At 40.4% G+C, this 23,145-nt stretch overlaps 1 protein-coding gene across 1 annotated transcript in view; it reads right to left on the minus strand.

The window, feature by feature from the left end:
- Positions 1-22,801, minus strand: part of Ctnna3 (catenin alpha 3) — a 1,484,299-nt gene extending 1,461,498 nt beyond the window's left edge. Inside the window, exon 1 of the mRNA XM_052164514.1 lies at positions 22,703-22,801. Within this exon, the coding sequence (XP_052020474.1) occupies positions 22,703-22,801 (99 nt within the window). The remainder of the gene's footprint in view (positions 1-22,702) is intronic.
- Between the last annotated feature and the right edge of the window lie 344 nt (positions 22,802-23,145).

A 23,145-nucleotide genomic window follows, 5' to 3' on the forward strand; every position in this document is an offset into this window, starting at 1 on the left:
TGGCGTTTTACATCTATTATACTTTGTAGGGCTGGACAGATGTTATGTAAATTTGGTTCTATCATGGAATAACTTGGTTTCTCCATCTATGATGATTGAGAGTTTTGCTGGGTATAGTAGTCTGGGCTGGCTTTTGTGTTCTCTTAGGGTCTGTATGAGATCTGCCCAGGATATTCTAGCTTTCATCTCAGGTGAGAAGTCTGGTGTAATTGTGATAGGTCTGCCTTTATAAGTTACTTGACCTTTTTCCCTTACTGTTTTTAATATTCTTTCTTTGTTTAGTGCATTTGGTGTTTTGATTATTATGTGCCCGGAGGACTTTCTGGTCTGGTCAAGTCTGTTTGGAGTTCTGAAGGCTTCTTGTATGTTCATGGCATCTCTTTCTTTAGGTTAAGGAAGTTTTCTTCTATAATTTTTTTGAAGATATTTACTGGTCCTTTAAGTTGGAACTCTTCACTCTTTTCTATACCTAAAATCCTTAGGTTTGGTCTTCTCTTCTCATTGTGTCCTGGACTTCCTGGATGTTTTGGGTTACAAGCTTTATGCATTTTGCATTTTCTTTGACTGTTGTTATCATTGTTTTCTATGGTATCTTCAGCACCTAAGATTCTTCCTTCTTTCTCTTGTATTGTTGTTTATCTTGTATTGCTTGCATCTATGACTCCTGAATTCTTTCCAAGGTTTTCTATCTCCAGAGATGTCTCACTTTGTGATTTCTTTATTGTTTCTACTTCCACTTTTAGATCCTGGATGGTTTTATTCAGTTCCTTGACTTGATTGTTTGTGTTTTCCTGTAATTCTTTAAGGGATGTTTGTTTCCTCTTTAAGGGCTTCTGCCTGTTGACCCATGATCTCCTGCATTTCTTTAAGGGATTTTGTGTTTCCTATTTAAGAGCTTTTACCTGTTATCTGATGTTCTCCTGTATTTCTTTAAGGGAGTTATTTAAGTCCTTCTTGAAGCCCTCTATCAGCATCATGAGATATGATTTTAACTCCAACTCTTGTTTTTCTGGTGTGTTGGGGTATTCAGGACTTGCTGTGGTGGGAGAACTGGGTTCTGATGTTGCCATGTGGCCTTGATTTCTATTGGTAGAGTTCTTGTGCTTTCCTTTTGCCATCTGGTTATCTCTGGTGCTAGTCGGTATTGCTGTCTGGCTAGAGCTTGTCCCTCCTGTGGACCTGTAAGTTTGTGTCCATACTCCTGGAAGACCAACTCTCTTCTGGCAGGGTCTGTGCACAGAAGGCTGTGGAGCTGCCTGGCTCCCTGGTACAAATGGCAGCCTGAAGACCTCTGATCCCAGCTGCTCCACTGATCGTATGCCCTGTGCATCCCTAGCTGTTCCCCTCCAGAGAGGAGGTAAAAATCTCACCTCGGCGCTCAGAAGTGAAAGTGCTGCTGTGAGATCACTCTCTCCTGGCGGGCTGTGCACAGAAGGCTGTGGAGTCGTCCAGCTCCCAGATAGATCTTAAACAGTGTGTAATCATTATATGCTGAATATCAGAGCTCAAAGAAACAGTCTGTATAATGTTTCCTACTTCGAGTATACTGGAATGTCTTCTTGCACAACCCACAGTGCACTGGACTCCAATTAAGTTGTATGCCTCTAGATGTTCCAAAGATGCTGAAGATTAAATCAGTATGCTTAGCGAACCAGCCCTTCGCTTTTCCCTGTAGACAGCTACCCTAGCACACAGTGGGAGCGGCACAGAATGTGGTAGGAGCTTGAGGTTTAATCTTGTTTGACAATTGCTTTGGCTCCTGGCTCCTTGACACTTGGTCTGTGGAAACTTTTGAATGCCAACTTGGATAACATGTTTACATTCTATATTTTTGTTCTTTCCCAATCGAACTCTTAATTCTTTTTCCTTCACATTCTGCTATCACTGTGGCATTAAAAGGTCATGTTAACAGCTATCTCTTTTCCTGTTTGTGAGCTAAAATACTTTGAATCTTTAACCTTATTCTAGGAGCCCACAGGAGCCTTCAGGGCTACTTCTGTTCCTTTCTCTTAATTTAAATTTATGAAATAAGATACAAGGCATTCAAGCCATGTTAATTGGCTTAAGCTTTGTTGGGGTTTAGAAAAAGGTTATGAAGTAGAAAAGAGGAAGCTTCGGAGAAAAGTAGAACTGTGATCTGGCAAAAGTCTCCCTGGACTTGAGGAAGTGGGCAGGCGCTCTTCAAGCTAAGGACAACTCTGTCTTCACTTCCTTCTGAAACCAACCCGGACCAAGTTAGCAAAGGTACTAAGGAAAGCCAAAGGGTTGGGATCCTTTATGTATCTCTAAATTAACATCCAGCAGTCTCCCAAAAGCAACCACAAACTTCCGTTGGGTTCATTTCAAAGCAACAAACATTTATTGAGCGCACACTGTCTTGAAAACGGTACTGCGGGGAGTTAGGAAATAAGCAAGAGTAAGTTCCAAGATGGCGGGGGAGGGAGAGCACACAAGCAGCTGGACCGTAGCGGGAAGAGCAAACTGCTGAGCCGTTCTGTAAGTACAGAGAAGGCTTTACAGAGCTGCAAACAGTCACAGAGATGAAGTAGGTCTTCCAAAAGGAACCCCTAAGGACACATGGATTTCCATCAGGAAAGATGGAGTAAACCAGATGGTCCTCAGCCACAGGCTGGACTCTGGGTAGGAGGCAGAAAGACCAAAACATTAGGTGTGGCCACAAAAAGTCAACTACAGTTGACCTGGGCCCATGGGGGCCCAAAGAGATTGAAGAGCATACATGGGCTGGACCTAGGCCCCACACAGTTTGTAGCAGATGTACAGCTTAGTCTTCGTGTGGGTCCACTAACATTGGAGTGGGGATCAGGGGGCTGTCTTTGACTCTGTTTCCTGCCATTGGATGCCCTTGCCCTAGCCTGACTGCCTGGCTGGAGGATCTAATCACCATAGCTATCTTGGGAGGAGGAGGGTGACGCCTTAGCTTATCTGTGGTGGTAGAACATGAGCTTCTGATTTAGATAGAGAAATAACATGTATGTAATTAAATCTATGGCCTGCTTAGCTAGACCTCATCATTTAAGGAAACAACACAGTTCTCATGACATCATTTATTCTATTTAAGGTTATGATATAACTCAACATGGGCATCACCATAATGAAACAAATAAATATTATACACAAATTTTAATAACAGCACATAATAGCTTTTATATAAAACAGTCATCACTCTGTGTGTGTGTGTGTGTGTGTGTGTGTGTGTGTGTGTTTTCTAGGCCAATTCTCTGACCAGTATCACAGAAAAGCAAATTTTTAGAAATTCTGAATAAAGAACTTCTCCATGTACAGTTTGTCTGGGGTTTGGTCAGTTCAAAATGATCTAGAATGGAGTGTCTTATAGAGAGTCTTTGTCTTTCAGTCAAAAAAGAGAAGAGGGTCATAAGGCTATGTGGCTCATTTCCAAAAGCTGGCGTATTTTTATAATTATTTATTTCATTACCATTTTTTGTCCTCTTAAATTCTCATATTAGTCCACTTGCTAGCAATACTACAAACCAAATGCCACAGACTGCAGAGCTTAAACACCAGACACATATGTTCTCGCAATTATGCAAGCCAGAAGTCACAAAAGGCTGGCACTTTCTAAAACTGTTGCTTAGTTTCCTGGTCAGCTTCCAACCAGGTCCTCACAGACCTAACAGGTCTCATGGACACATTCCTGGATGTCCATATGAATTGCCATCTCTTTATTTATTATGTAGTGTGTGTGTGTGTGTGTGTGTGTGTGTGTGTGTGTTGACTGTGTATGTGTGGGGGCACACACATGCCAGAGCCCACAAGAGGGACCAGAGGACAGCCTGGCAGAGTAAGTTCTCTCCTTCCACAGTGGGTTCTGAGGATCAAGCTTACGTGTCAGACATGTGCAAAAAGCCCTTTGATGGAAACTTTTAAGAAAATGCCGCCAGTCTACAGAGAACTGTAGAGCAGCCAGCCATTCCAATGAAGTATGTACAAGGGTCGCCACACTAATACAAAGGCCCATCTCTCACCACATAAATGCATAAGCAACGCACCCCAACCACCTCTCCCTGGGCATTTTTGTCTAAGGAACAGAGTCATTTCCAAAAGATACAGTTTAAATCATTGACTCACACCATTTTACCATCTTACTAGCTGAAAATGAAGCATTTACCTGGTCCCAACGGGCAGGCACTGAATAGGAAGGTTGGAACTTCTAAAAGATAAGAAGACTAAAGTACACTGTGGGCAAGTTTGCAATTGCCTACAAGCACCAAAAAGACAGGCTTCATTAAATGTGGATAGCTGCTATACAATGTACTCTCATTTGGGAAATATTAAAAACACAAGGTGGAGAATACGGGACACACGTCTCAGCTGAACAAAATTGGTACCTTCTGAATCCAAACTGAGGATGCAAAGCATTCCCTTTAAAAACAAAAATCCATCTGTGGGCTGCAGAGATGGCTCAGGGATTAAGAGCACTGGCTGCTCTTCCTGACCTCAGCCCCACAGCAGCAGGCTCACAGCCCCTTGTCACTCCAGCTCCAGGGAATCTGACGACCTCCTCTGGACCACGTGGGCACCTGCACTTGTGTGTACACACCCACACAAGAAACGTACACAACAGTTTTTTTAGTTAAATAGATCTTTAAAACTGCAAAAAGTCAGGGTTGGAGAGATGGCTCAGTGGTTAAGAGCACTGACTGCTCTTCCAGAGGTCCTGAGTTCAATTCCCAGCAACCACATGGTGGCTCACAACCATCTGTAATGGGATATGATGCCCTCTCCTGGTGTGTCTAAAGACAGTGACAGTGTACTTACATACATTAAATAAGTAAAATCTTTTAAAACTGCAAAAATCATAAATCACATTTAGTAAACTTTTATTTATAGTATTCACTTTCATATATATGTATATATATGGATCCACAGATTGATATTGATACACACACACACACACACACACACACACACACGGGGAGTGGGGAGCGTGTGTGGTTTGTTCTACATATATATCTACATATACATTACATGATTATATTTCTGTGGATATATCCACAGATACATATTCAAGTTTAACAGTAGAGGAAGATAAATGAGACACAGTCTTAGGGCAAGCCTCGGCCGAGAGACAGAGACTCATGCTCACCGCCGGCTAAAACAATGGCCAGCTCAGCAATCCCAACACTGCGATCGATCGCCTGGGAGTTCGAGAAATTACTGCCTGGTCCCCCCTGAGATTCTGATTTAACTCGCTTTGTGAGGCCTGGGCGTCAGGATGCTTTTTTCTAAAACTCCCCAAGTGATGTTCATGTGCAGTGAAGGTTGAAAAGCCCTAGGCTAAGGGAATCCTCGACAGAACAGGAATTCTCTGGATCGCCTGCTTAGTTAGCGCTGTCCTCCCAACTGAGGCTTTTGTGTCTCTTAAGGGATTTGTCAAAAAACAACTCCACCATAGTTTGTACCCCAGGAGGCTCTCAACTGAGTGTGAAACAGTACCTATCTCACAATTCCTTATGCGTTGAGTATGGAATATCTCAGAGGAAAAGAAAAAAAGGTCAGTCTAGGAGCCTGAAAACTATCTCTGGAGACAAATCTGGACACTTGATTATTTCTGACAATAAGAGATTTTTTTTTTTGGAGCATGCCACACCCATTTGTTTCTATGTTGTCTACCCTCAAGCTGTAAGGACGTCATAAGAGCAACAGATGAGTCAGCAAATTTGGAACCATTTATATCTGGATATATATATATATATATATTGCTGTTACTTGTCTAGAGTCAAGGAGGTTTCAAGTTCCAGGCTCTCTCCAGAGAGTGCCAGGGGATTCTATGAAGGACCAGGTCACATCTCAAGCAGTACAATTGACCACCCAGGTGGAGGTAAGGATTCTTCTAGCTTTTCACCAAGACGGAAACTAACACTGCCTTGTGTCTACTAATGAGCGGGGTAGGTCGTATTTATCGGTTTCCACCACCTGGATGCCTCTAAAAATCAGTTTTTAAAGGTGCTAAGGTCACGGTTCAGAGCTAAGTTAAGGCTGTTCTGTGAATTCACCGAGGAGAAGATGAGCTACAATGGCAAGGACATGATCAGTGGTGCTCAATGTGGTGGGACACACTTAGAAGCTAGGCCCCCAAAAGGCTGAGACAGGAGATTGACAAAAAATGCAAAATGATGGTGGAACAGACTACAGTGCTGGAGTGAGTCATAAAACACCAAAGTCTGATGAGAAAAAGAGGAAAAAAGTCTAGGAATCAGAGTAAGGTCAGATGGAGGGATGCTGCCCCTAACACCTGCCCATAGTCTGTCACAGAGCCCCATGTCTCGGGGTCACATTCTGATAACTCTGTCATAGGGGCTCCATCTGGATTCCGCAAACTTCTGACTTTTCTTAGTCTTATTTTAATTTTAAAAGTCGCTTCCTTGTTCCTAACTATCTGTTTCTCAAGAAAGACTCTAGCCGGCAACTTTCCCACGGGAATGGTTTTCCAGCAGCAAAAGAGTGGAGTTGAAAGAGCCACTCGATTCGATATTGTCTCCGCTATTCTGAATCATCTTAGACCTTAAAATTGTTATGGAGCAGGGCGGTGGTGGCGCACGCCTGTAATCCCAGCACTCTGGGAGGCAGAGGCAGGCGGATTTCTGAGTTCGAGGCCAGCCTGGTCTACAGAGTGAGCTCTAGGGCAGCCAGGGCTATACAGAGAAACCCTGTCTCGAAAAAAAACAAATTAAAAAAATAAAATCTGTTATGGAGGCGTGCTAACTTCATGTCTTCATCCTGCCATTAAAAATAGCACTGTTAATGCTTATTAAGCATTTCAAAGGCATTTAGTTTACCAATTTTTAAGATTATATACTACAGGCCCAGAGCTGATCCTGTGCCACAGGGCTCCATACCCAAATAGCACCGGGAGAAAAGAGCTAGCTTCCCAGGAGAGCAGACAAAATTGTGAGTGCAGGTAAAACCACCACCGCGGGTCCCTCCCAGAACCCTCAGGAGGCAGGGAACAAGGAACAGCCTGGAACTGGAGCCTTCCGAGTTCCATCTGCACCTGGAACTAATCCTCTGTCACAAGCTTCATGTCCAAATACCGCCAGGAGAGAGCTGGTCTCCCAGGAGTGCTGACACACTGCAAGGACAAGTAAGACCTGTCCATCTCTTCAAATTCTTAGCCCAAGAGGGACCCTCCAAGAGCTATCAAAACACAGGAACCAAGGAACAGTTTGGAACAGGAACCTTCTAGTTTCTGTCTGCACCCCAGAGCTGACCGTGTACCACAGCTCTCCATACCTAAATTCCTCCCAGAGAAAAATGGTTTCCCAGGAGTGCTGACACAGAGGCTTGAGGAGGAACAAGCCACAGTCAGAGACAGCAAGACCAGCTAACACCAGAAATAACCAGATGGCAAAATGCAAGGACAAGAACATAAGCAACAGAAGCCAAGGCTACTTGGAATCAGCAAATCCCAGTTCTCCCACCACAGCGAGCCCTGGTTACCCCAACACTCCAGAAACGCAAGACTCTGATTTAAAATCACATCTCAGGATAATGAGAGAGGACTTTAAGAAGGACATAAAAACCTCCCTTAAATAAATATAGGAGAACACAGGTAAACAGGTAGAAGCCCTTAAAGAGGAAACACAAAAATTGCTTAAAGAATTACAGGAAACCACAACGAAAAACGAAGGTGAAGGAACTGAATAAAACCATCCAGAATCTAAAAGTGGAACTAGAAACAATTTAAAAAACCACAAAGGGAGACAACCCTGGAGATAGAAAACTTAGGAAATAAATCAGGAGTCATAGATGCAAGCATCAATAACAGGATACAAGAGAGAGAAGAGAGAATATCAGGTACAGAAGATACTATAGAAAACTTTGGCCTAACAGTCATAGAAAATGCGAAATGCAAAAAGCTCCTAACCCAAAATATCCAGGAAATCCAGGACACAATGAGAAGACAAAAACCTCAGGATAGTAGGTATAGAAGAGAGTGAAGATTCCCAACTTAAAGGGCCAGGAAATATCTTCAATAAAATTATAGAAGAAAAAGGTCCCTAAAATAAAGAGATGCTCATAAACATATAAGAGGCCTACAAAACTCCAAATAGATTGTATCAGAAAAAAATTCCTCCTGTCACAAAATGCCAAATGCACAAAATAAAGAAAGAATATTAAAAGCAGGAAGGAAAAAGGGTCAGACCTATCAGAATTATACTAGACTTCTCACCAGAGACTATAAAAGCTAGAAGATCCTGGGCAGCTGTCTTATAGACCCTAAGAGAACACAAATGCCAGCCTAGACTACTATACCCAGCAAAACTCTCAATTACCATAGATGGAGAAACCAAGATATTCCATGACAAAAACAAATTTACACAATACCTTTCCACAAATCCAGCCCTACAAAGGATAATTGGTGGAAAATACCAACACAAGGAGGGAAACTACACCCTAGAAAAAGCAAGAAAGTAATCTTCTTTCATCAAACCCAAAACAAGATAGCCACATAAACATAAAGATAACATCAAAAATAATAGAAAGCAACAATTACTATTCCTTAATATCTCTTAACATCAATGGACTCAATTCCCCAATAAAAAGACATAGACTAACAGACTGGATACATAAACAGGACCCAACCTGTTCAAAGACAAACACTACCTCAGAGTAAAGGGCTGGAAAACAATTTTCCAAGCAAATGGTCCCAAGAAACAAGCTGGAGTAGCCATTCTAATATTGAATAAAATCGACTTTCAACCAAAAGGTATCAAAAAAGATAAATAAGGACACTTCATATTCATCAAAGTAAAACTATATCAAGAAGAACTCTCAATTCTGAACAACTATGCTGCAAAGGCAAGGGCAACCACATTCATAAAACAAACTTTATTAAAGCTCAAATCATACATTGCATCTCACACAATAATAGTGGGAGACTTCAATAACCCACTCTCAGCAATGGACAAATCATAGAAACACAAACTAAACAGAGACACATGAAACTAACAGAAGTTATGGACTAAATGGATTTCATCCTAAATCAAAAGAACATATCTTCTCAGCACTTCATGGTACCTTCTCCAAAAATTAACCATATAATCAGTCACAAAACAGACCTCAACAGATATAAGAAGATTGAAATAATCCCATGCATCCTATCAGATCACTATGGAGTAAGGGTGGTCTTCAATAGCAACAAAAACAACAGAAAGCCCACATACACATGGAAGCTGAACAATGCTCTACTCAATGATAACTTGGTCAAGGAAGAAATAAAGAAGGAAATTAAAGAATTCTTAACATTTAATGATAATGAAGGCACAGCATACCCAGACCTATGGGACACAAGGAAAGCAGTGCTAAGAGAAAAACTTACAGCTCTGAGTGCCTCCAAAAGGAAACTGGAGAGAGCATACACTAGCAGCTTGATAGCACATCTGAAGGCTCTAGAACAAAAAGAAGCAAATACACCCAAGAGGAATAGATGGCAGGAAATTATCAAACTCAGGGCTGAAATCAACCAAGTAGAATAAAAGGAACTATACAAAGAATCAACAAAATCAGGAGCTGGTTCTTTGAGAGAAAATCAACAAGATAGAAAAACCCTTAGCCAGACTAACCTAAGAGCACAGAGACAGTATCCAAATTAACAAAATCAGAAATGAAAAGGGAGATACAACAACAAAAACTGAGGAAATTCAAAAAATCATCAGATCCTACTACAAAAGCCTATACTCAATACAACTGGAAAAATCGGGATGAAATGGATAATTTTCTCCCAAGCGAAAAACCTCAAACAAACCAGTAGCCTTTCTATACTCAAAGGATAAATGAGCTGAGAAAGAAATTATGGAAACAACACCATTCACAATAGCCACAAACAACATAAAGTATCTTGGTGTAACTAACCAAAAAAAGTGAAAGATCAGTATGACAAGAACTTCAAGTCTCTGATGGAAAAGATCTCCCAAGCTCATGGATTGGCAGGGTTAATATAGTAAACATGTCCATCTTGCCGAAAGCAATCTACAGATTCAATGCAATCCCCCATCAAAATTCCAAATCAATTCTTCATAGAGTTAGAAAAAGCAATTCTCAAATTCATTTGGAATAACAAAAAAGCCAGGATAACAAAAACTATTCTCAATAATAAAAGAACTTCTGGGGGAATCAGTATCCCTGACCTCAAGCAGAGCAATAGTGTTAAAAACTGCATGGTATTGGTACAGTGAGAGGCAGGTAGAACTGAAGACACAGAAATGAACCCACACACCCATGGTCACTTGATCTTTGACAAAGGAGATAAAACCATCCAGTGGAAAAAAAGATAACATTTTCAACAAATGGTTCTGGTTCAACTGGTGGTCAACATGTAAAAGAATACAAACTGATCCATTCTTATCTCCCTGTACAAAGCTCAAGTCCAAGTGGATCAAGGACCTCCACATAAAACCAGATACACTGAGTCTAATAGAAGAGAAAGTGGGGAAAAGGCTCAAACATGTGGGCACAGGGGAAAAGTTCCTGAACAGAACACCAATAGTTTATTCTCTAAGATCAAGAATTGACAAATGGGACCTCATAAAATTGCAAAGCTTCTATAAGGCAAATGACACTGTCAATAGGACAAAATAGCAACCAACAGATTGGAAAAAGATCTTTACCAATCCTACATCCGATAGAGGGCTAATATCCAATATATACAAAGAACTCAAGAAGTTAGACTCCAAAGAGCCAAATAACCCTATTAAAAATGGGGTACAGAGCTAAACAGAGAATTCTCAACTGAGGAAACTCGGATGGCTGAGAAACTCCTAAAGAAATGTTCAACATCCTTAGTCATCAGGGAAATGTAAATCAAAACAACCCTGAGATTCCACCTCACTCCAGTCAGAATGGCTAAGATCAAAAACTCAGGTGACAGCAGATGCTGGTGAGGATATGAAGAAAGAGGAACACTCCTATTACTGGTGGGATTTCAAGCTGGTACAACCCCTCTAGAAATCTGTCTGGTGATTCATCAGAAAATTAGACATAGGACTACCTAAAGACCCAGCTATAACACTCCTGGGCATATACCCAGAAAATGCTCCAATGTACTAAGGATACATTCTCCACTATATTTATAGCAGCCCTATTTATAATAGCCAGAAGCTGGAAAGAACCCAGATGTCCCTCAACAGAAGAATGGATACAGAAAATGTGGACATTTACACAATGGAATAGTACTCAGCTATTAAAAACAACAACTTCATGAAATTTGAAGGCAAATGAATGGAACTTGAGAATATCATCCTGAGTGAGGTGACTCAGTCACAAAGGAACAAACATGGTATGTACTCAGTGATAAGTGGATATTAGCCCAAAAGTTCAGAATACCCAAGATTCAAGACCCAAACTTCATTCACAGACCATATGAAGCCTAAGAAGAAGGAAGACCAAAATGTGGATGCTTCAGTGCTTTTTAGAAGGGTGAACAAAATATTCACAAGAGGATACACATGTAGCAGAGGATAGCCTTGTCTGGCATCAGTGAGAAGGAGGAGGAGAAAAAGAAAAAAAGGAAAGAAAAGGGAAGAGAAGAAAAGAAAAACGATGTAATCACTCAGCTGATCCTTAGCTCCACTGTCGGGGACTCTGACTCTCTGAAACTATAAGCCAAATTAAACATTTTCTTTTAAAAACTACCTTGGTCATAGTGTTTTATCACAGAAACAGAACAGTACCTAAAACACATCTTTTTCAGTTCTGTACCTAAAATGACTGTATTCTCTAGGTATCCACTGCTTAGCTCTACAAAGAGAGGTTGGTAGAGGAGTTAAGGACATGATATCACAAAATATACCAAACTAGCAAATCAATTTTTTTTGGTTTGTGGGGGGTTTTTTGTTGTTGTTGTTGGGTTTTGGGTTTTGGGGGGAGGGTTGTTTTGGTTTGGTTTGGTTTTGCTTTTTTTAAAGACAGGTTTTCTCTGTGTATCCCTAGCTGTCCTAGAACTCATTCTGTAGACCAGATTGGCCTAGAACTCAGAAATCTGCCTGTCTCTGCCTCCCAAGTGGTAGGATTAAAAAGGGAAGAGCCACCACTGTCCCGCTAGTAAATCAGTTTTTAAAGTTGAAATCGTTTAATGACCTATGACTTCAGAAAGGACCAAAAGACATGATTTTCCTACACATAGCAAGTTGTGAAGATTCTTTGGGGAGGGATTTCCCTTCATGTGCCAAGGCTGCAAATCCACCTTAAACAATCAAGGTTAGAAACTGGGCTGACAATGAGCCTCACTAGACAAATTCTTTAAAAGAATGTTCTTTAAGGATTTTTTTAATTTGTATGTGTGCATTTATATGTGTGTGCATACATGTGCATGCCTCTGTGTGTGTGTGTGTGTGTGTGTGTGTGTGTGTGTGTGTGTGTGTGTGTGTGTGTGTGTGCAGGCACAAGTACTATGAAGACCAGAAAAAGACAACTGTATCCTCTGGAATTGGAGTTATAGACAGTTGTAAAACGTGTGACCTTGGTCTGGGAACTGAATTCAGGTCCTTTCCAAGAGCAACAGTGTTTTCAACAGCTGAGCCATCTCTCCAACTCTCAATAAACTCAGAGTTCCCACTAACTTCTATATCCCTACCACCATCTATCCATTAAAAGTATCCTAGAACTTACCAGCAAGGCTCAGAAATCCATCTATCTCTTTCATTCTTTCGTAAGTTGATTGGAATTTATCAGAGCATTACACTTTAACATTAGCTTCAGAATTCCATCTCCTGAAGCTCCTCCCACACATGTGAAATGAAATGTTTGGCTCATTTCATATTTATACTGATCATCTCTTCTTGACTGGTTTCCTAGATCCAACCAAAGAGCCCACGTAACCCAGGGGTAGGAGGTCTCTCCCTTGATGGTGGTAATAGGATCAATTCATGATCATCTGCTGGAAACTCACAAGCTCCTCAACAACCCATAAGTGTCACCAAGTCTGTTTTCCAACCCTAGATAAAGTAAAATATGACTAGGGCAGCAAAACAATATGAGAGCAGATGGAGGCTTAACAAACGGAGGCGAAGAGAAAGCAATAATTTGGGGTGCTGTTCTTGAAGAGCCCCTTCCTTTCTCTGAGCACTGGGCAAGACTGCCCATCCAGCATTCACTCTGGACACAGCACTGCTTTGATGAAAACAAAACAACATGAACAGAAGCGACATATGTGACATATGTGACAAGTGGACATGACAGGGCCCATTTTCATGGTTCATCATGTCCTGTTGCCCGTGTTGACAGAGGAGATGAACTCTCTCCTAGCCTAGGTCCATGAGCACAGGCATTGATCACAGACCCTGGGTAACTCACCATGCGTCTATGGTTTAGACTCTAAATGAATTTTTATTAAGCCTCTGAGATTTTAGGGTTGTGTCAATACAACCTCACTTATGCTGACTCGTGCATGAGTAATAAGATAGTCTTAAGTTTTGGCTAATGACTATTATTATAGAATACCAAAAAAAAAGCTATTCCTAAGTAGACTCCCATAAAGATACAGATTTGGAGATAGAAAGATGGCTCAGTGGTTAAAAGTGCTTGCCGCTCTTTAGTGAGGGTCTGGGTCCTGTCCTAGCATCTACATGGTGGTTCACAACCATCCGCAACTTCAATTCCAAGGGGCCTGGTGTCCCTCTTCTAACCTCTATAAGTACCAGGTACCCATCTTGCATAAATACATACATGTAGGCAATACACTCATACGTGTATGTGTGTGTACACGTGTGTACATGTGTGTGTATGTGTGTGTGTGTGTGTATGTGTGTGTAGATATTTAGGAGTCAGTATGAAAGTAGAAATAGGGCAGAGAGTTAGTAATGAGAACCAGAAAAATAATGTTAATTACTGTTGCGCTAATCCTATATTTACCTTTTAAGAACATGGAATATATTTATGCTATAAAACACATCTTAACTTTTGCCAAAAAAATCTTTATAACACCTTATAAAGGGATTTATTATTTTATTTTAAGAGATTTTTTAGTCTACTCCTTTAACTTACATTCAACATGAATCTGACACGCAGAAAATTATATTTTGTGGTAAATAAGATTATTGATGGATCCATTACATAATAACCATGGCACGATCTAGCAGTTTATGCCGCCTTCAGAGAGACAACACAGAGATGTAAATTCCCTGAAGAACAGCTCTGCATAGACAGACTTTTCTCACTCCACCGCCACAACCAGCTCTTGGAAGTGATAAAATGCAGGTGCCTGCGGTTGCAATCATAAAAATGTAATTGCTGAGAAAAAAATATATTTCTGACCCATTGGGGGAACTTACTGCTGAGGGACGCAGTGTGTAAGTTATCACACTGAGAAAAAGGAAAGCGAATGATTGAAATATATCCCAGGCTGAGAGTCCCTGCAAATGACCTAGTGATTTACCTGAACCCACGAGAAAGGGGGAAAAAAAAGATTAAAGATAAATCACGTTTGGTAGGGAAGACTTTGGTTGCTATAGAAAGAACAGAATGAAGATTTATGCACAAATGAATTAAGACCTTGTAGTGACAGCATAGTATCTATGACCAATTACTCCAAAAATTAAAATGTGATTTCAATCTTGAATTATGAACCAAGACAAGTGATTCCTGCACAACCCCGTGAGGAAGGAATGTGGCAGAAAGATAAACAGTGGGGAAGCGTGAGAATTTTTTAATGTGGCTACTAAAATGGTGACTTTAATGTAAAGGAGATGAGCGTCTACTAAAACGTATTTAGCATAATGAGATACTGTATCATCTGACTATATAAACCATGCAACTATTCAAACCAGGAACTCTCTGGGGGGGGGGGCAGATAAGGACATGACCTAGGAGTCTACTGATACAGAAATCAACAAAATGCGATATGCATACATGATCACTGTTAAGTCATTTTAAGAAAAGGATTTCTCACCATCTGTCAGCATGCATGAACATAAAGCTTTTATCCTCAATAATGTTTGCATTATTACAACAAATAATGTCTCCAGGCACAAAAGGGAACTACTATACAGTCTTACATAAACGAAACCGCAGAACAGCATAAAATAGTGGTTTCCAGGATCTTGGAGAAATGGAGAATGGATCTTGGCTATGGAAAGTGGGAAGTTTAGTCAAAGGATACAAATTTTCAGTCATATGATGAATTAAGCTCTAGGAATCTAATTTGTGAATAGGATAGTAACTATATTTGACTACATAATATACGTGAAATTTAATGAAGCAAATGTTATAGTTTACATATGCTTTTAGTGTCTTTGCTTCACAAATACCAAACAGTACTTATGGGCAAAATGAATATATTCATTAATTTGGCTGTGGTGGTCATCAGATAATACACACATATATTAAATCATAACATACAGATGAATATGTAATTCTATCAACCAAATATTTTAAATACAAACTAAACATCCTGGGGCGAGGACAGAACGTGATAGTAAAGAACTATCTCTTTCCTTTCTCACGAGCACAAGGTTATTCAAGAAAAATCAGCCTCATTATAATTTAAAGAGGTGATTTGTGTGTGACAAAGCCAGCAGATGAGGGGCTGGAGCGGTGGCTCAGTGGTTAAAAGCACTTGCTGCTTTTACAGAGGACCCAGAGTCTGAGTACCAACACTGGAGTCAGGTGACTCACAACTGCCAGCAACTCCAGCTCCAAGGGATCCACCGCTCTCCTTTGAAGGATCTGCACACTTGTGGCTTACCCACACACACACACTCACACACACACACACACACACACACTCACCACGCGTCTATAGCTTAGACTCTAAATGAATTTTTATTAAGCCTCTGAGATTTTAGGGTTGTGTCAATACAACCTCACTTATGCTGACTCGTGCATGAGTAACAAGATAGTCTTAGTTTTGGTCAATGACTATTATTATAGAATACAAAAAAAAGCTATTCCTAAGTAGTGTGTGTGTGTACATATGTGTATGTGTATATATAAATATATATTAATAAAAATAAATAAATGTTAGTAAAAAATATTTTTAAGTAATAGACTTTTAAAATAAGTGATAGACTTTTAAAAATAAATTTTTGGGTTTTTTTTTTTTCCCCGAGACAGGGTTTCTCTGTGTAGCCCTGGCTGTCCTGAAACTCACTCTGTAGACCAGGCTGGCCTTGAACTCAGAAATCCTCCTGCCTCTGCCTCCCAAGTGCTGGGATTAAAGGCGTGCGCCACCACAGCCCAGCTAAAAATAAATATTTTTAAGTGATAGACTTTTAAAAGCTGAGCATAAAGTTCTGTAAAGTCAGTTATTTTAAAACAATTCTTTAACTTAAAATGTATTAGGGTTTTGCGAGGAGAATCCTATGATAATGAAAACCAAGTGTACGTCCAGATAACTCTGTTCTGCTGAGACTACTGCTTCGTGAGAAAGTTCTTACACCCAGCAGCTATCCCATCCATTATTAATATTTGTAATTTCATTTGACTTGACTATTGCCAAGACCTATAAAAAAATTTTTTTCCAGCTGGGGTATTGGCAAAGTGATGTGCCAAGCCTCCTTTAAGAAATCAATAAACATTTTAAAACTCGACAACAAAGATAAAGTTGGCCTTGCAGGAGCAGGTGACTCAGAGCTCCCGCTGACCAGGGAAAGCATGCTCCCAGATGCTGCATCAAAGGCTCCTAAGATGAGTTCTTTCACATCATTTTCACCCCCTTAACTGTCTGGGTGGAATCAATACCATTTAGAGAGATGCTGATAGTTTTAGCATGTACTGGGGCACACATAGCTGTGACTACCGTATCTCTTCATGCCAGTTCCTGTCGCCTGATAGCACAAGGTGCTTGACCAAAATCTCTACTAGTTTCCTCTCTTCCATAAATGCTAGCTTCTGGCTGTATGTGATGTTGCATTCTGGTGATGTCAGCACTGGAATCCCAGCTGAGGCCAGGGGATTGAGGTTAGCCTGGGCTACACAGGGAGTCTCTGTCTCAAAGGACAAATGAAACTTAGTTTCCCCACAGCGCTTTTTCTGCTCAGAACAATACGGCTGCATCCTTTATGATCATCAAGTTTTAAGTGATCAACTCCAGTGTCACAACTTCATGGGGGAGGGGGGATATTCGATGACACGAATGTACTTGTCACTTAGCCACCGCAAAAGTAAAGGTCATTTCCCTCTTCCCTCTCTTATAAGTGCAACTTATAGGAACTGTGCTGGTTAGATTTTTTTTTTGTCAACCTGAACAAGCTAAGGTCATTTGGGAAGGGTGAATCTCAAGTGAAAAAGAAAAAAAAAAAATCCTCTGTCAGAAATTCCTGTAGGTACATCTCTAGGGACGTTCGGTTTGTTTGTTTAATGGTTGATGTGGGAGGGCTCAGTGGCGCCACCCCTGGGGAGGTAGTCCTTGGGATAAATAAGAAAGCCGGCTGAGCAAGGCAGCACTCCTCCTCCGCGATCTCTGCTTTAGTTCCTGCCCTGATTCCCATTCACGACTGATTGCATGCTGTTAAGATGAAATCAACCCTTTCCTCTCCAAGTTGCTTTTAGTCACAGGATTCATCACTGGAATAGAAAGCTACCTAAGACGAGAACAAAATCTTTAGTTGTAAGAATTTGCTTGACACTTTGCCCGTGGCTAGGCATGGCTGACACCTGTCAGCCTACCCCTAGAAACGCTAAGGCAAGGGGAGCATGTACTAGGTACTGGAGAGGAGCCTGGGGTACTTAGGCAGCTCAAGTTCTGTCTAGGTTACGAGGTATGACGTCCTGTCTGAAATCCACCCCCTAGAAAACTTTGGTGAGAAATATGAGAAAGTTTTCATATCTTGCCCACTATCTTATATTTTTGGTAACTAACCCTAAGGAAATAGCCCATTGACATAAAGATGCTCAGCACAGAAATGTTTATTTTTCTTTTAGACAGGATCTCTTGTGTTTTAGGCGGCCTCTCATTTGCTGAACTTCTGATCTTTCTGATTCCACCACCTGACTGATTACTGGGATGTTGCCTCTGTGTTTAGTGTATGCAGTGCTCTGGATCAAACCTGTGGGTTCTCCAAGGCTAGGCAAGCGTTCTGTGAATTGAGCTACATCTCCAGACAATGAACAGCTTTTATAATCATCCAAAAAAAAAAAAAAAAAAAAAAAAGCTGAACACTGAAACATCCCAAAATGAGTGGTTACTTTAAATAAAAGCAGGGCTGAAACTGGATGACGTGTAACTAAGCAGCAATTTTGTTAAATCGTTTTTATAAAGAATGGGGTTTGTAGAGATGGCTCAGAGGTTAAGAACGCTTGCTTCTTTAGGTCCGGTTCTCAACACTAACACAAAGGCTCACAACCATCTATAACTCCAGTTCAGGGGATCACCCTCCTCTGTCCACCATGGGCACCAGGCACATATGTGCTGCCCAGACGCGGACATACAGGAAAACAAGACAACCATACATGTAAATAAATTTTAATTTTTCTAAATAGGAAAGTTGGTGTGCAGATATAGTTTAGCGGTTGGGGTGCCTGCTTAAAATGTTTGTGCAACTGTGTTGAATACCCAGCATCCAAAAATAAATAAATAAATAAATAAATAAATAAATAAATAAATAAATAAATAAATAATAAATAATAAATAAGGCAGGGAAGCTGCAAAAATTAGCATTTTAATAAAATCATCTATATAGCATTTTCTCGTGTGTGTGTGTGTGTGTGTGTGTGTGTGTGTGTGTTGATTAGTTTCCATTGTCAACTTGACACAATCTACAACCACCAGGGAGAAAGATCACTGACTCTGTTCAGGGTTATCTTGATTACGTAAAGTGGGAACGCCCAACCTGAATGTGAGCAGTTACCATTTCCTGTGCTGGGCTCTGGACTGAATTACAAAGAGAATGCCAGCTAAGCACCAGCAGTTGAGCATCAATCCACTCCTCTGATTGCTCTCTGCTCTTGACTGCTGGATCCTTGTGACCAGTTCTGTCAAGTTCCTTGGGGTGGCTGTAGAGAGAATGCCCCCTCCCCCATAACCCCACCCCCCTAGGCTCATATATTTGAATATTTAATCACCCTGGGAGTAGCACTAAGGATTAGAAGGATTAGGAGGTGTGGCCTTGCTAGAGGAAGTATGTCAGAAGGGGTGGCTTTGAGATTTCAAAAGCCCCCCTTCTATCTCTTGCCAACCTCAGATAACTGGAGTAGGTTTATTTGACTATGGGAGTCATTTCTTTAAATATATAGCATCTTGTTTCTAACATGTTATTAAAAGTTTTTGCTTCTAGGCTCAGGAGAATAGTCTGTACAGTTCTTTTCTCTCAGTGGCTTGGTCTGTTATTGGTCACTAGAGCATTAATATGTGCTACAAAGTATTTTCTCAGCTTCTAACTCTTGGAACTGATAGTAGAGAATTTATATAATTCAATTCAACTTCTTTTTTTTCCCCTTAACTTACTTCTGAACCACCTGAGCCTAGTTCTTTATATTTTGAAAGATTGCTGGGCTTTATCCATTTCCTCATATATATATTTGTAATTGGATGACCTTTGCATGTGTAAGACCATGTATTTCAAATAATTGTCTATGTAACTTAGAATATAAAATTCCTAGGCATATGCTTTTTAATCCTTTTATGATCCTCCTAATGTTCATGACATCCTTTTGCCAATTACAATGTTGGTAATTTGGGCCTCCTTTTTTCTTAATTAACATGCGGGATTCATTCATTCATTTTTCTCTCTCTCTCCTCTCTCTTTCTCTCTCTTTCTGAATCCATATGTTGCTCTCAACTACTTTTCCAGCCCCATGTCTGCCTGCCGTCCTGCTGCCATGCTTCCCGTCATGATGACAATGAACTGATCCTCTGAAACTGTAAGCCAGGCCCCAGTTAAATGTTTTCTTTTATGAGAGCTGCTGTGATCCTGGTGTCTCTTCACAACAACAGAACAACAGAACTAAGACACTCCTGCTGCTGACCCATCATTGCCTGTGAGAACTGCAAACTAGAAGTATGAGCTGAATAAACTTGCTTGTGATGTGCTATTTTACCACAGAAGCAGGAATGGGAAGTAACGTTTTTCAATGTATATGTCCACTACGCATGTATTCAATATATTCAATATAAATGTGTATATGTGTTGCCTAGACTACCTCATCCTTCCAAATAGTAGGCTTGGCAGGCCTGCACTATCCACTGAATTTATACTATATACTATTAAAGTTCTAAGAAAATACCCACTATTTTGCTATCTTAAAAGGAAATGCAATAGTGTTTGTCTCCTGGTAGTAAATTGAATGTGTTTTAATTTTCTTTGCCCTGCTCCTGGGAGATTCTAATTTTTTTTTAGTAAAATGAAAATTAAGGCTAGATGATAGTAAACTCAGAAGACAGAGGCAGGAGCTCTGAGTTTAAACTGAACCTGGAAGAGAGAGACAGAGAGAGAGAGACAGAGGGGGGGGATAGATAGATAGACAGATAGACAGACAGACAGGATAGATAGATAGATAGATAGATAGATAGATAGATAGATAGATAGAGATTTCTATCAGATGGATGGATAGATAGATAGATTGATAGATAGGATGGATAGATCAATGGATGGATGAATAGATAGATAGATAGATAGATAGATAGATAGGATGGATCGATGGATGGATGGATAGATGGATAGATAGATTGATAGATAGATAGATAGATAGATAGATAGATAGATAGATAGATAGATAGATTTCTATCAGATGGATGGATAGATAGATTGATAGATAGGATGGATGGATGCATACATACATACATAGGTACATAGGTAGATACATAGATAGATGGACAAATAGTTGTGTTTTGTCTCTCAACATGAAACCCATTCAGTGGATGGGCTTAAGTAGTATTAATTTCGGGTGTTAATGACTTTGAGACAGCAGCAATTAATATATAACTCAGCTGTCCCCAGTGAGAAATGTTTTACACCGTCTTGTCTTCCCAGTGGTAGGTCTCTATTTGTGCTCAGTAAAAACAAGTCCCACAGCTGTCCTCGGAACTGCTCCGCTGTGCATCCACAGGAAAGCCAAGGACACTTGGATAATCAGACATACAGTCCACGTAGCTTCTCACCCAAGCAAACCTGGAGAGTTCAGTGTCTTGGGAAGAAGCAACCTAGATGCATGACATGAAGTAGGTCAAGGGGGATTTTCCTTACCAGTTGTGCTGTTAAAGGTTAAAGGTTAAAGGTTAAAGTCTACATCAATGTATAGATTCCTTCAAACACTGAATCAAGAGAACCAAACACTGGGTGTGAGTGGGATGGGCACCCGACAAGGCAAAGAAGCAAATATAATCGAAACACATCTTCTACATGTATAAACCCAACGTGTATGCATCATTTATGCTAATGAAACATTTTTTAAAGATCAAAAAGATCCAACACATAAAATCAGGTCTTACATCATGACTAAGCCAAAGGGTCATTATCCATATTATCAAACGATCACTTGCTTCATAGAACACTATCACAAAATTCCTTTAATTAACTGCTTTTCTCCCACATTTTTGATAGTTTAATTATAGTTTACTTTGTAACAAATGAGATACCATGTCTCTCAGGTCAAACCACCAAAATTCTCTAATAATAAAGATGGTTGAAATCATACTAACTTGCCTCAGTTTTTAAGCAAGATAATTTTCTTTCTTTTTTTTATTCTTTTTTTCTTTTGTTTTTTTTGAGACAGGGTTTCTCTGTATAGCCCTGGCTGTCCTGGAACTTGCTCTGTAGACCAGGCTGGCCTCGAACTCGCAAAGATCTACCTGTCTCTGCCTCCTAAGTGCTGAGATTAAAGGTATGCGCCACTATGCCTGGCTAAGCAAGATAACTTATATGACAATGTTTTACAGACTATATACGCCTCTGAAGTCAGAGAGACGGTCCAGCAATAAAGTCACTTGCCATGCAAGCATGAAAACCGGGAGAGAACTGACTCCCCAAAGTTGTCCTCTGACCTCACACTCATCATGTACACACATACACACGCACACAAGTGCCCACACAAAGGAAGAAAAGAAGACGAAGAAGACAAAGAAGAAGAAGAAGAAGAAGAGGAAGAGGAAGAGGAAGAAAGAAGAAGAGGAGGAGTTAATTATATATGCATATATGTGAATGTGTATTGATATTGATATTAATATTATGATTCACATATGTAGTCCCAAACACTAAGAAGAACGAGGCAAGAAAATTTTTTAAATATATTTTACACACACACATGCTTGCAGACACACATACACACACACACATACACAAAAAAGAATCTGAGAGAAAAAATGGTAAAATTTTCAAATTTATGTAATTGATGTTAAATATATGCCTTTATATTTTAATACCAGTTTATTTAGAGAGGTTTAAGACAGGATCTCTGCTCAAGGGTTGACAGGCCTTGAACTCACAAAGTCCCTTCCTTGAACTGCCTGGGTCATGAGGTTTTATCATAGCAACAAGAAAATAATTAAGTCACAAGACAAAATTATTATTGTTGTTGTTATTGAGTCTTTACTATATTAACATCCTTAGCCACTGTGCCTCCTGAGTGCTAGGAGTAAAGGTGTGTAGTGCCACACCCAGCTAGTACCAGTCTAAATGAAGGATCATTTAGATGATGTATTCATTCGTGTACAAAACCAAATCTTTGCTTGGCTCATTGCTATTCCCGCCGCCATGGTCGCTGCACATTGCAGGATCCAAAGTGCCCGTACCTGGATTATCAGAGGCTCCAGCAGCTTCTCCACGGTGAACGTTTGGATCTGCAGATCCTGGGTGTCCATATTCAGGGTTATTGGTGTTTCTGCCGACATGTTGCCTGCACACAGACAAAAGAAAAAGAAGAAAAAAAAAAAAAACAGAATGCTTATCAATGAAGAGAAGTCTTTCCAAAGCAGTGGGTCCCTGACAATCACGGGATAAGTGAGACTTCTATTTGGCACTTCTTTGCGGTCCTCTGGGGCTCAGGGTGTCAAATCCACCAGGGAAGAAGCAAGATGCTACCAAGCTGTTCTCCGAGGTCATGCCACCTGGGCTTAGCTCTAATGATTGCTAGCAAATTCATCTGACTTTCAAACTTATCTCCGTGTGGTCAGCGATCTTAATTGAAAGCCGTTGTCAACCTCTGGATGCGCATCCGACAGCAGGCAAGTCGTTT

This window comes from Apodemus sylvaticus, chromosome 19 (assembly GCF_947179515.1).
Source record: "Apodemus sylvaticus chromosome 19, mApoSyl1.1, whole genome shotgun sequence".
Lineage (NCBI taxonomy): Eukaryota > Metazoa > Chordata > Mammalia > Rodentia > Muridae > Apodemus > Apodemus sylvaticus.